This window comes from Pseudopodoces humilis, chromosome 6, assembly GCF_049639895.1.
Source record: "Pseudopodoces humilis isolate 2021_Gansu_Grassland_sample_001 chromosome 6, ASM4963989v1, whole genome shotgun sequence".
Taxonomy (NCBI): domain Eukaryota; kingdom Metazoa; phylum Chordata; class Aves; order Passeriformes; family Paridae; genus Pseudopodoces; species Pseudopodoces humilis.
This window is the reverse complement of record NC_142205.1, coordinates 23,518,553-23,532,561: the sequence shown is the minus strand read 5'-3', so window position 1 is coordinate 23,532,561 and position 14,009 is coordinate 23,518,553. Positions and strand designations below refer to the sequence as shown.

The 14,009-nt window shown below is 39.1% G+C and overlaps 1 protein-coding gene across 8 annotated transcripts in view; it reads right to left on the bottom strand.

The window, feature by feature from the left end:
* LIMCH1 (LIM and calponin homology domains 1) overlaps positions 1-14,009 on the bottom strand; it is a 172,409-nt gene that overhangs the window by 35,599 nt on the left and 122,801 nt on the right. For 6 of the 8 annotated variants that reach the window (XM_088056096.1, XM_014261597.2, XM_088056097.1 and 3 more), the window contains 8 exons: positions 12,858-13,202; positions 11,872-12,198; positions 11,086-11,319; positions 9,888-10,133; positions 8,704-8,739; positions 3,982-4,108; positions 1,131-1,285; positions 548-947 (listed from right to left, as the gene is read on the bottom strand). In XM_088056096.1, the coding sequence (XP_087912222.1) occupies positions 548-947; positions 1,131-1,285; positions 3,982-4,108; positions 8,704-8,739; positions 9,888-10,133; positions 11,086-11,319; positions 11,872-12,198; positions 12,858-13,202 (1,870 nt within the window). The remainder of the gene's footprint in view (positions 1-547; positions 948-1,130; positions 1,286-3,981; positions 4,109-8,703; positions 8,740-9,887; positions 10,134-11,085; positions 11,320-11,871; positions 12,199-12,857; positions 13,203-14,009) is intronic. The other 2 variants (XM_014261606.2, XM_088056100.1) reach the window with 2 other exon arrangements.

Genomic DNA, 14,009 nt, shown 5'->3' with positions numbered 1-14,009 from the left:
CAACCTCAATTCTCTCTTTACGCCTGTGAAGAAGTTTTCCCCATCCATCCTTGATGAAAAGCATATTTAAGACAGAGCATATCTTTGGGCAATCTGGCTCTTGGTTCTGAAGAAGTAGGGACACATTTGTTTGAGTACGGCAAAAATCAGACCCCTGACACAAAAGTCAGTTCAGGTCTTGCTTCAAAAGTCAGGGCCCCCACACTCCCTGCCTCTTCCATTTTGTTCAAAGACAAAAAACATGACCACATACTCTTTTCTAAAAACTTTCTGAGGAAACACCTTGTTTTTTTCTTCAATTCCCCCTTTCCCTAAACAAATTTAGCCTGAGGAAAAACAACCAGTGCAAATATTTAGGTCTGAAGAGATCAAGATTCTAAGAAGACTGGTAAACATGAAGAAACCACTAAACATGAAGCTGAGTTTTATATTATCAGAATGCTGCCACCATTTTCTACATAATTGCATTAAACATTTATATGTTCAGATGACTTAACCAAGATCTCTTCGTCTGCTGGTTGACTTTGGGGCACGTGATGTATCCTACCTTAAAGTTCTTTAAAACTTCCTGTGTGTTTTTGGGTTGTGAGTAAGGCTTGGGTGTCAGCATAGGCACAGCCTTGGAGACACTTTTGCTGGGAGATGTGCGTCCTGTTGAACTGCTGGGCTCTAGTTCAGTGGTGGGAACAATGGTTGCTTCAATTGTGGCAGTGAATTTTGGAGCAGGAAGTGACTGTTGCCTTAAATATCTCAGAGGATTTGGGTCTTTCAGTGGGGAATTTGGTTCCACTGAATGGCTTCTTTCCAGGATTTTTGGCATCTGCAAACGCTCAAGGACAGCTTCACTGATAGTGAATCTTTCAGTGTACTGCTGGAGGATGCTCTCAGCCTCCTCTGGTGTCTTTGCATTCTTGTATGCCTCATGAAGCTCCCGCTCCCTTCTCTCTCTGCAAAAAAGACAGCACAAAAGAAACCATTGCATTAACACTGGAAATCACACCCATTTCCTCTTCAACATCCTCCCCTCTCCCTCACTCAGGCTTGCAGGCATGGCTGCCCACAGTTACCTATCACCTATGGAGCACACAGCATTTTCAGACATGCCACTACACTCCAGGAAAACAACGTACTTCTCCTCCACGATTTCTCGGTAGGTTTTGATGCTTTTTCTGCGCTCATTCATTCCGTCTCCAGCCAATAACCTCTCCATTTTCTTCCTCTCAGCTTCCTTTTTAATTAAATCCTGTGAAGCGCTCCTTCGACGACTCTTCCACCGAGCCAGGTCCTATGAGAGAAGGAAAGCACTTGAATGCAGAGTTACAAATAACTAAAAAGTGGCTGCAGGTAACAATGAACCTAAGCAACCTGTTGCAATACTTGTTCTTGCTTGTGGACAAGGCTTCTATCAGGAGTTGTAGGCAGCATTGTTTATTTCAATGACAAAAGGAGATCGTGCCATAAATGAAGATGTTGTCTGAGTTTTCTGCTAACAGCAGGATACAGTAAAGATTTCATAGCTTCACTGCTTACTTTGCTTGTGGCAGGAAATTTGGCCTGAACAGACCATCATTTTCACTTGGGCCAACAATAGGGACAAAATCCAATTCCCCAGAAAGATTAAGTAAAAAAAAATATGTTTGGTGAAGAATTTTAATAATCAGGTACGTGGGAAGCAAGGGTTTGTTGGAAGAATGGATGCTGTTTCACCACGAGCTACAGCTGCACTGATAGTCTGCTTTGGAGAGCTGCTACTTCCGTACTTGGTCCATGTTATCAGTCAGCTATATGCAAATATGGTTGACCCATGATGTTGGGGTGTTCTGATGGGACAATCCAGTGCAGCATCAAAATTTAAATTTTTCATCGTGGCCACCCTGCAATATTTTGGATAGAGATGTGAGCAAGAGAGGTTAGGGAGTGACATGGCTCATACCTGGCTGGTGTGAGAGACGACAGAGTAAAAAGCCTATGGTTTTTATCCAGCTATATAGAGATGTCCTTGTTGAAGTAACAATCTCAGTCTTTTTGGAATCTGCCTGCCTGAAATTGTGCAGAAGTTTGCCTGAATCTGGTTCTCTGCCTTTTCTGAAAATCTAGCCTGACACTAAACCACAGAGTCACAGGAGATACCTGTTATGGGCCCCTGTGATGTCTTGCATCCTTTATGAATCCACAGATCCTGGAGGATACAGAAGCAGGATCTTTTTCACAGTACAAGAATTACAGTAAAGAAGTTTTCTAAACTGTAAAATTTCTTTGCAGCCAGCTAGCAAAGGAACAAAATTTTACATGTAGAAAGTAACCACTGCAGAACTTCTGCAAAGAAAAATAACTTCCTAGGAAACTAGAATGGAACATTTGTCATTAACTTTTCAACATCAGGAGATTAGCATATAGATTATATTTCATGCACTCTAAGAAATTTTGGTTTTAATAAAAACCAGATATTCATAACACATACTCAATTCAAAGGCTATTTCATTATTTACATGGTTTCCTGATATTTTAGTTGCATTTTTATTGGTAAACAGCAGAAGGTACTGCAAGCATAACTTATTTTATTAAAATCAGGAAAAAACATTGTCACATTCAATTTAGCTTAAAAACACAAATTATTGATGCTACACTTATGGGAGTGTTCATTAAAGTACTTCTCCACATAACCTACATATATCAGTCTATATTCCCCCTCATGAAACATAGGTCTATCATTTTCCTCAGTTACTAATTATTCTCATTGAAGTACCAAAGCATTTATTTATTCCACTAATGTCTATTGTTTGGAAATTAGCAAATTTTCTAACATAAGCCCTCCTTCTCTTTCCGTAATTTAAAACCAGACATGTTTATCTTTTCCAGTTCTGATACTTTAGAATAACAGTAATTTTAAAAAGCCATGAAACTGTTAATTGTTGGCAAATTTATGGGCATCTAAAATATCAGACCATGACACAGGTCTCTATAAAGACCTCAGAATGCCAAGGACATTCCAATCAAGTACTCCTTCAGAACTTTTAATTTATGGTAGAAGGTGCTGAGGGCCCAGAAAATATAGGAACTTTAGCTCAGAGGATTTTCAGTTCAACAGCAGAGTTCTCAAACTTCTTGATTACCTTTGGATTTATTCTTATCTCTGCTGGGAAATTATGTCTTCCCACACATACAGACCTTTCAGCTGAAGTCTTTCATTGTTCTACTATAAGTCACTTCTTAGCGTATATGCAATTTGTTTTTAACTTTTCTTTGAATCTTCTACCAAAAACTTCTCTGAGGTGTTTCACAGAAGCTCTGCTTGTAATGAGAAACTACCATACCTGAAGAGATGTGTTTTATTGTGTTTTGGTTTTTTTTTAATTTTAAAAATATCCCAGATTCCTCATTTAAAATCAAATTTAAAACAAACTTACCTGCAGATCATGTTTTACTAATTTGCTGCAGACAATGCCAAGAGCCTGGACAGCTTAAAAAAATACACCAAGGAAAGAGGATTTGGAAAGGCCTTGTAAACCAATCAGGGTGTAGCTAATGTGAAGTGCCATTTGTTTGCTTGGACAAGATGGAAAACATTAACATTTTCTCTATGTATGCAAATTTATTAAAGAAAAGGCTGACCTATTTATTCTCTGTCCTACTTAGTCTTGTATTTTGTCAATTTGGACATTGACTAATCAGAAAGGTTAGAGAAGCCAGCAGTTAGAAGTTGTTCTTCCATTTGTTTTTACCTAATCACAGTTTCTTTACATTTTTTGAAAAAAGAAAAAAACCTGGTAAACAGGCAGAGGGACTGCAAGATCTTGTACTCTGATTTATATCAAGTTATGAACTTCTACACTTTTTGCAACGATCCACCGAGGTAAAAAAAAGCTCTCCTGATTATTTTAATTATTTGACAGCAAGTGCAGATTTAGCAGGTTGTCCTGTTTTTGCCTAGCTGGCTGGCCTCAGTGCCTGCCAGCATTGCAGACACTGTTGTATACTCACATCTTGCCATCTGGTCTCGTCCTCTTTCAGCTGGTTGTGTATATTCTGCAGCTTCTCATGGCGAGCTTTGCTATGAGGCTGAGCCACAGCTTCTTCTTCACATCTCATGTCAAACATACTCATACTCCTAAGCAAGGGAAAATAACAACAGGCCCGGTCTTATTTAGGGGCTTATATTCCTTCAGCTTGTAAGAGCTGCAGCCACATGAGGGTGCTGCAGCAGAATCAGACACCTGCACTGTTACAAAGCTCCCAAAAGCAGAAGTGCCTTAGACAGGCTTGTTAGCATTCCTATAGCTCCCACAGGCATTACGCTCCTCGAGTTCCCTTTTTGTTAGTCGACCACAACTTTGTCTCTCACTACTAACTTTACACTTCCATCAATAGCTCTTGCTAAAATCATTCTATCATTCAGAACATTTCTGAATGTTCTACTTTCTGAAGATTTGTGCCCAATGGGTTTTCAAGATCGCTTCGATTAACACCAGAGACGGAAGTTTCCCTTTCAGGGTAAAAGAAGGCTTGAGAAGTACATCAAGGGCAGCATGGCCAGCTACATGCTATTGCTACAAATCCAGAGAAGTATACTCAGTTCAAATTGCATGGTACTTTCTTCCCTTCCCTGTCCTCCCTTCCCTGCCTTGAAGAAATTCAGTGCTACCAGCACAACTTATTAACACAGCTAACCTAACAAGGAAAAGATGACGTCAAAGACAAAAAAAGTGGTTTTTTTTCTATTTATGTCTCTGACCTTTGGAGAATTAAAGGAATAAAAAGGTTATGGTTTGATGTTATACATCTCTTTATATTATACAAAGATCTTCGCACAAAGATAACATGCTTACTACTCCACCTCTACTACCTATTATTAGTCAAACATGACCTCAGTTGTGCCATTCAAAGCAAAAAAAAAAACAAAAGAAAGCCATGCAGCTCCACATGAAGTGATTTTACAGCAGTCCTCGAATGATAACCTTCAGCTTTATTTATTTGAGCCAATGAGCCAACTGGCAGGAGAAGCACCCAATGAAGATAAAATTGTGGGCAACTCTGTCCACAGTAATCGAAGTGAACAGTCATGGAAAGCTGTGCATATATTTATGAACTTGCATTTGTATTCAGGCAAGCAAAGACGGGAATGCCACTCTCAAGGAAAAACTTAAAAGGCCTGGACAGTGTATGGAAAAGGGCATGCACAGATTCCATCCTGCTAAGTAGGTATTTACTCAGAAATGAAGGACAGAATAAACATCCTATTGCCTTTAAACATGAACATTGAAGTTAACATATTACTGTGCTTCAACCCTTAAACAGAATGCTGAGGGTTACACTAATTTGGGTTTTTCTGTGGGTATTTTAACATTTGCATTGTTCAGGATTGGATTGGAACACTCCTAAATAACAGACCCTAAAGAGATGGCAAGTGTTGTTGTTGTTTTTAAAACTTAAATATCAATCATATTTGGCAGACTGGTGAGGTAGGTTGGGAGATGCATAACTTGCAATAAGATCATGCTTATATGGTTTATTCCAGTTTTCCAAGAGCTTTTGATACTCATACTAAGAAAGCCTTTAGTGTTCAGTGTTTGATACCTTGTGCCTATGGGGTCAAGCTGGTTGTGTAGCTCCTCTCTTGTACTCTTTCCTCACGCTGACGAATTTTTCATTCACATGCAGTAGGAGAAAAGGTAAGACCTGAAATGGTGGTTACTGGTCCTAGTCAAGTGCTTGAGCACACACTCTTTGCCATTTGGGATGGAAAAATCTTGCCCTTCTAGCAGGAGTACCTGGATTACCTAATGTAAGTCTAATGTATGTTCCCTGAATTCATGCAGGTCTCACAGGGTGCACAAAGGCAGCAACAGGTTTTATAACTATTAGCAATGCAATAAAAAAGGTTCTCTGGCAAAGGCTTTAGCCTTGGCCAGGAGTCAAACTGTACACTACAACCCCAGATGCACCTCCTACTCCAGCAGTCACCTCCTGCTGCTGGGCCTTCATTGTCATGGATAAGCAACTGCGTTGGTTCAAACTTCAGCTCTGCAGCAACATGTTATTCCACAACAGTATCTTCCCAAGACAGCAATCTGAAGGAGTCCCATCTCAAAGCACTGTGCTCCACTCTGACCAACATGAAGCAATTGAGGAGAAAAACCTACCTTCCTGAGTACATGGACAAAAACAACTGAAAGGTCTTCTACATCAACTTCTCTGCCTGACAAGTTCAACCTTAGAAAAGAATAGGGGCCAAAACTCTGAGCTTCTATCAAAAGACACTTTTCACTGTGAGTCCTACATAATTTCGTCCTGTTTCTGTCTTGTATAATCTACAAATGGCTCCAGACAATCACGAACTCCTCCATGAGCAGAATTAGATTTACTCCTTCCTTCAACCACATGCTGGGCCAGCAGGCCCATAGCACACAAATAGGCAGGGAATATGTAACTGCACTAAGTTAAAGTTCATCAACTTTCTGACATTGGCACAACTCCAGAGATTGTATACAAACTCTGTCCTAAAGCAAGAGGCCTTTCTGATGACTGGTGTACCAAGCCTGTCATTCTAACAATGATCTGGGAAAAAAGCACTGTAGAGACCAACAGTTATTTGGGATGTCAGGATTTTCAAGCTACACTGCTTTATTATCACAAGTTACAGTTCTTGTCGGTGATATCATGCAGCAATTTCTTAATTTTTTAACAGGTCTAAGTAAATTTTGGATTAAAAAAAATTCTGAAGGACTGCAGAGTTTAGTATTTTAAAAGTGAGAGATGAGGTAAAAAATCTTTTTATGGAAATATGTTAAAAATCCTTAAGTAAGGCATTTATTATGTGGCTACATTACCATTTTACAGTCATACTAAGACTTAAGAAACTCCATCAAAACATAAAAAGTGACAGACTGGCTCAAAATCAGACTCTAGTAAAGAAATACTTAAAAGTCCCAGCTCACTACGAGCCTAAACTCACATTGGACTATCAGAGTATCACCAGAATTCTCTCTCTTCAGGAGATGGGAATGGGCCTGATCAGCAGCAGCACACTAAGTATTCTTTTCTGGATGCTGAGACAGACCAGGGCTGATGACAATATCTAGTTTTCCTCTAATTAGCAAAGGGAACTTTGACAGTCTAATAAAAGGTGTTTTATTAGTTTTGCTGCTGTAATAAAGAGAATCTAGTCTAAGACTGAATTCAAGTTATAGTTTTCAATATGGACTTGACAAACATTTTTAAAGTATTTTAAATGTCAATTCAATTTATTTTTCCTACTTGAGAAACAGGTTTTATTAGACCGTCTCCATAAATACTTTGTCTTTAGATGGGAAAACACGGTCTTACTTTTATAAGAACTTAAAAGAGAATGTAGGAAAATAGTTGCTCTGTAAACCGTAGCACATCTGGAAAGGATGACAGTGAGGTTTGAACATCAATTGTTTTGCCTTTTAAAACAAAATCAGAATCAGTATGGAATAAGCAATATGATTTATTGATTGTTGCTACTCTTATATTACACCACCAAGCCCATTACAACACCTCTTTGAAGGCATCTCCATATACCTTCTGTCATGATTGCAATTAATAGAGACATGCACAGATGAAAAAATCAATCCTATGAGCAGGCTTTCTGAAAGAGTTGGAACATCCCCATTGTTAACTATAGCACTCGTATGTTATATTGCTCTTTTTATATCATCCCTCCCTTTGATTGGACAGATTCCTAGTGCTTGAAGATTACCATATTTACTCTGTAATTGGAGAACAGAGGCTTTTCTCAGCATCAAGTTATTACAGAACTTGTAAAGAGCACTCAGCCCATCATTCTAAGCTTTGTCATTAGAGAAAAAGGTGAAAAATTGCATCTGAGTCTCTGTGTACTCATTATAAAACCCTTACAACACTCCACACTCTTTCTATTTTGGGATTTCATCTGAGAGACAGAGAAGGTCATGTGCATTTATGTGAACAGGACATTAAGGATATTATTATGTGCGTAGTTCCTGACTACTTCTCTTCTAAATAGCTAATACTTCCAAAGAGCTTTCCAAATGACATTGCATACTATTCTGTACTAAAGTTTGTATGCTTACATGAACAATTAAAATTTTTGAGTGTAATAAATGTCAGTTCTTCTCCTTCTATGAAAAGTGATGTATTGAGGTGAAAAGCTTAAAAACTGAAATTTATTACATTATTAAATAAAACTTAAGGGATTAAGGATTAAGGGATTGAATATAAAGTTTTTTAAAGAGAATAAAGGCTCAGCTAAAGATGTGTGCTCCTGGTAATTATTCTGAAGGTCACAATAATATTATTTTGCTTTAGAATGTCTTTATTTCTTCCTGTTCCTCCTCATACTTCATTTTTTTTTTCAACACCCAGATTCAACCCAACTCTCTTTACCTGTAGCTGATTAGAGGCAATGGAAATTCAGAAGTAAACCAAGACAAAATAAAAGAAAAAAAGAGGAATTAATACTTTAAGCAACAGCTGGACATTAGTATTACGCTTAGTTTTTATGGGCTTTTATATAGGAATTATTCTTAACTTCGATGTAAGCCATATCGCATTCCATTTTTCAGGGCTGTCTGAAAAATTTATTTGCCAAAACACTGCAAAATAATAATGATGCATCAACTGCATTTTAAATTAGTAGAAAGATGGGAAAGCATGCAGTGTAAGTTGTTTAAAACAGAATCTTGTGCACACAAGACAACTTACTCTGCGTCATCAGACACAGCAGTTCTGGGGCCGAATCTACAAGACCAAATATAAAATTAGATTGCGGATAAATACATTAAGTAGTAATTGCAACCGGACCCATATAGTTGGCACAACTGTCACATCTACTAGTAAAGCTGAGACAAAAAACTCCATACTGTTCAGGGATTATCATCAAACAAGACTTACCTGATCATCCTGAGGTCAAACTACATAAGAACATGTACATCTACACCACTCATCCCTCCTTAAACACATACTTATGCCCCACATTATAAAAAAAAATTTGAAGTATATCTAAAATGTGTGTAGAAAATAGGTATAAAAACAGGCAATGTCTTAGCATTTACCATGTGCCACACATGCAATGAATGGAGACAAAAATTAAGTTACATTCCACAGCAGTGTTTAGTGCCACCATTACTGAAACATGAAAGGGACAAATATCATAGTCAGAAAGCGAGTCACAGGATTTCCTTCTTCTTTTTGTAGGGCTTGTTTTGGTGTTTGGGGATTTCTTTGGTTTTTTGTTTGTTTGGTTGATTTTTTAGTTGTTTTTGGTTTTGTTTATTCTTTGTTTTGTTGTTGTTTCGGTGAGGGCAGGGGTTTTTTGGTTTTTCTTCGTTGGTTGGTAGGCTGGTTGGTTGGTTTGGAGTTTTTATTGTTTTGTTTGCTTTTTGGTTGGTTTTTTTTTTGTTAGTTGGTTTTGGTTTTCCTTCCTCAGTGTGGGAGAGTATAGCTGAAAAATGTTTCCAGTAATACACAAACCAGCAGCATTCACTAAAATTTTAGTCTTGTTTAGAGCTATGCAAACCACAGATTTATATCTGGGATTTATCATAAAAGAGCATCAAGTGCAAAAGTCAATACTACAACATTTCTAATCATGGGAGAAATAGAATAATCATCTCTCAATGTGCAGAGTCTATTTTAGCATCTCTTCATAAACTTTTCTTGCAATTCAGTATATATAATCAAACATTCATATCACTTAGCTTTCAGTTACATATTTTTGAAAAATCAAAGTAAAATGCATTATACAACTATTTTTGTTTCTAAAATGTGTATTACTGACATACAGTGTTTTAGTCTGGACTGAAAACACACCAGGCAATGCACAGTGTGAGCTCTGAAGAGCGCACACACGGGTGTACAAGCTGTGTGATTCACACCAGAAAGCTCACGTTTGCAGATGCTCATCCTTGGATGAAAGTGTTTCCATTTTGTTTTCCTCAGGAACCTCCTGAAGCTTAGATGTTTGACCAAGGTGGACTTCATTGTGGTCATCTTCAGCCACTTGGGCAGTACTAATAATCTCATCTTGTCCTGTAGGTGGGAGACTGTCCTTCTGCCCTTGCTGCTGTTCTTGCGGTGGTTCTATTGCAGATTTTCCAGAGCTATTAGTGTAGACTTGTGGACATTTTTCAGGCCTGAGTGAGCCAAAGGCAGTGGTGCAAAGGGATGTATTAAGCAACATTTCAAAAATCACACATACATAATGAGAAGCATAACTTTAAGTTAACAAATAACCAGCCCTACAAACCCAAATAGCTGACACAGGACAAGCTAAGAGAAGAAGGAGAAAAAAACCATAATTTTAAAAGTCAAATGATTGTGCTATTCTTTTAAGTCAGAAAATAAACTGTCTGGAACACCACTGACAATTAAAGTATTAAGTCTTTTTGTCACCAAGCCACTGGTGAATTCTATGGTAGATGACAGGTTTGTTTTCTCCTGGCCGAGATGTAAGCTAGTTTTTCTTCCACGTCTGTACTGGTGCATGCATATCACTCTCCTTAAACACTCTGCTGAAGAGGCTGATGAGTAAGAACCTTTCCACTCATGCTTGCATGTGGCTCAACCACCAAATGATAACTCTGTTCAAAAGCTTCAACACTCACACAGCCTAAAACATCTGAACAATGGTGCTGAGAAAGATATTGACCATTATCAGGAAGAATCTTGGGATCTCTAGATATCCTGTTAGGAAGTCACTGACACTAGTTAAGCCATAGACAGTCATCTAACCTTCTACATCCAGCATCCCTATTTCTACTTGGAAACATTTGTAATGATTACCTCATATTTAACCAGAAACCTCTGCAAATGTAATGCAAATGTAATTGCTACATAGATCTGTTTCCACACATTGTTAGAATTTTGCATCTGGTAGAGCTTCCGTCTGGGTCTTTACACGGCTCTTCTAAAAGGGCCAGAAACTTTCTACTGCCTTCTACTGAGCAGAAAGGATTAGCAAATAACTGAGGACAAGCATGAAAATAACCACTACTGGGCCACCAGCAAATCTTCCTGATAAAGAGATCTTGACAAACAGCCCACAGGGCTAGCTAAATGGGGTGGAGGAAAACACAACTTTCTTACCTCGTGGTTTTCTTCTCAAGCTCTGTAGCTGTGCCCTGCTTATTCTGCTGCTTTGAAAATGGCATGGGCAGGAACTGCTTAACATTGGGCCCAGGCTGTTTAAGAAAAGCTCCAGTTCTTCTGGCTAACATGTCATCTCTTTGTGGGTCTGGAAATTTCACGTTGTTTTCTGTCCCATCACTCTGCAGCTGAGGGATTTCAAGCTGTTCATGGCTCTCTTCTTTTGTGACAATACTGCTCAGAGAGACAAGTGACACTGTTCCATGATAATGCTCACTTGTACAGCAAGTGGCTGCTTAGGAAATGTGAGGTACTATTACTCAAAACAAAGTTGAGAATGATGGACAGCTAGGCAAACTAGGCACCTTAAGCCACAGCACAGGCAGTAAGGTTATGTTGAACCCCACACTTATGTAGGTGATTTGTTAGAAGCTGGGAATTGCATACAAATCTATGTGACAACTTACTCACTTGGAAGCTGGCATAAAAATCTAGAGAAAGCACCAGGGATTGCAAAAGAAATCCCCCCAAAAGATGAAAGACTATTTTCACGCTGAACAGCAATTAACAACTGAAGTACTTAAATATTATGAAAGAAAACAGGCTGTTTTATATTCATAGGATACATTCTTGTAAATAATTTTACAAAACAGATCACATGCCATGATGACTGAGTAAAACACATCTTTAAAGCCCACGTGAAGAATGGGACACAACATGGCTGACTGATCCAAGCTAACACCACACACAAACAAGGCTCAGAGGGATCTGCTTCTGTTCTCTGACCTTTCTCCATCCTGCAGAGTCTTCAAATCCTTTTCACGAGCTACAGCCTCCTCTTGCTGCTGCTGCTGCTGCAGATACGGAGCTACTGACAGAGGAGGACAATTTATAGGAATAGAGCTTGTGGTACGCCTTGGAAAAGTTCCCATCCTTCTAACCAACATATCATCTCTCTCAATATCTGGTAAATTCCTGTCACATTCTTCCTTGGTGTTTTCTTGCTGTTTGTTTAAACTCCATGGGGTTTGTTCCTCAGAGATGACAGAAGCCAGTACAGGTGGTGGAATTCTCCTGCAAGAGTTGTCGGTACCTGACTTGACTCCTCCCTCACTAGTGATGAGAATGAGAGGAGGGTGAGACAGACAAAACATTCTCAGGTGCAATGAAAGGTAGGAAAAAGAGTCATCTAACTCAGTTTGGAAATATTTCATAAACACACAAACTTAGCTGAATGAATTGCTTACTAAAAGCATTCATTAAAAATTCTTGCTGCAGCCACAAAGTGATTAAAGAAACGCCAAAGAAATATAAGATCTGTTAATGTGTTAAGAACCCAGATAATTCTCCAGATAAATGCCAGAAACACAGAGCAGCAGTACACCATCTTCAAAGAGGAAGTAAATCATTAGGTTTGAAAAAAACATTTTTTGAAGATCAGTACGGCCATCAAGCTGAATGAGAAATTCCTAATGTGCTGAAAGCAGCCAGAGCAAAGCTGCTGGAATTCAAGCAGCAGAAAAATCATTAACAATAGCTCAGCCTCTGAGATACCAGTGACTTCACTGTCCATCAGAAATTTTGAGCATTTGGAAGACCTATGTGCAGCATTTTGAGCAATCCTAAACACGTTAAGATACTGTGAAGACATCAGATGTCTTCTGAACAAGGCCGTGCATGTAAAGCTGCAGTTCGCTTCCATGCAGGTCAGCATCTGGCAAGAACAGGTCTCATTTACAGCTCAGTAGCAGTTCCTAAACCACACCAAATACCTGGACTCATTTTCTGGCTCAGATACTTCGCTGCCATGTTCAGCAGACCCAAGACTGACAGCAGTGGTTGAAGGAGAGCTTTCAGCACCGGAGAGACTCTCCACACCGTCTTTCTTGTTTTCCTCTTCTGTTCCACTCTTGGATGAAGCTCTGCCAATAACGAGCTTGTCCCATTTCTGTTGATCAATCTCAGTTACTGGCCCAAAATGCACAAACTTCTGCCTGGGGCTACCAGCCTTTTTGTTTGCTCTGGTTTTGCGGACAGCAAAATCATCCTGGGCTACTGCTTTCACCATGATATCAGTTGGTGGCAAAGTGTTGCTGGAACATCTGAAATCTTCTTCACTGGTCATAATGAGGAATAAAAGAATGCCCCCAGCATGAGACCCTCAGAATAAAAAAATTAAATGCTCCTAAGGTTTTGAAGGGATTTTATTTTAAAATTCGAGGACACAGGTATAAACAGCTGTGATTTACTTAGTTCCAAATGACAAAATGCAAAGATACTGCAGACCTGTGGGGAGAAATCGGGGAGTACATCCATGGAAGCACTTTCTAAGGGCAAGGAATGTATGGCCTGTTCCAAATTCAGTTCCTCACTCTAACAAGGCCACAGTTTCCCTATCTGCTCACACATACCCAGGCCACGCATATGGCACTAAAACCCTGGCATGAGGGAGTTACGGTGGCATAGGAGTACGAGCAAGGGCAATTCACTTACCCTAAACAAAGCAGACTGAATCCTGATTTTAATAAATCACCTCAAAAGTAACAGAGAGACTGCTAATATTTTTAGGACAAAAATATATATCGAGTTTTGATTTATTAGAGCTAAAATGACATACAATAACCACATTGTTAGAAGAATGCCAGAATAGACAGCCATCTTTAATTGCAAAATGGCATGCACCTAAACAGGAAGGCTAGGAGTTGTTATCCTTTCCTACTGAAGTCACAAATCACCTGCCTGTGTTATAGTCCATCTCCATAGGGAAACAGCTTAGAATAGCTGCTCTATACTGGCTCCCTTTGTAGAGGTTTTGTTAACAACAAGAGCATACAAACACCATACAATGAGGCTCCTGAAAGCCCTGCTGCAGTGAGAAACAGTGCTGGTGTATTTACACAGCACTGGAGTACAATGCTCTGCTG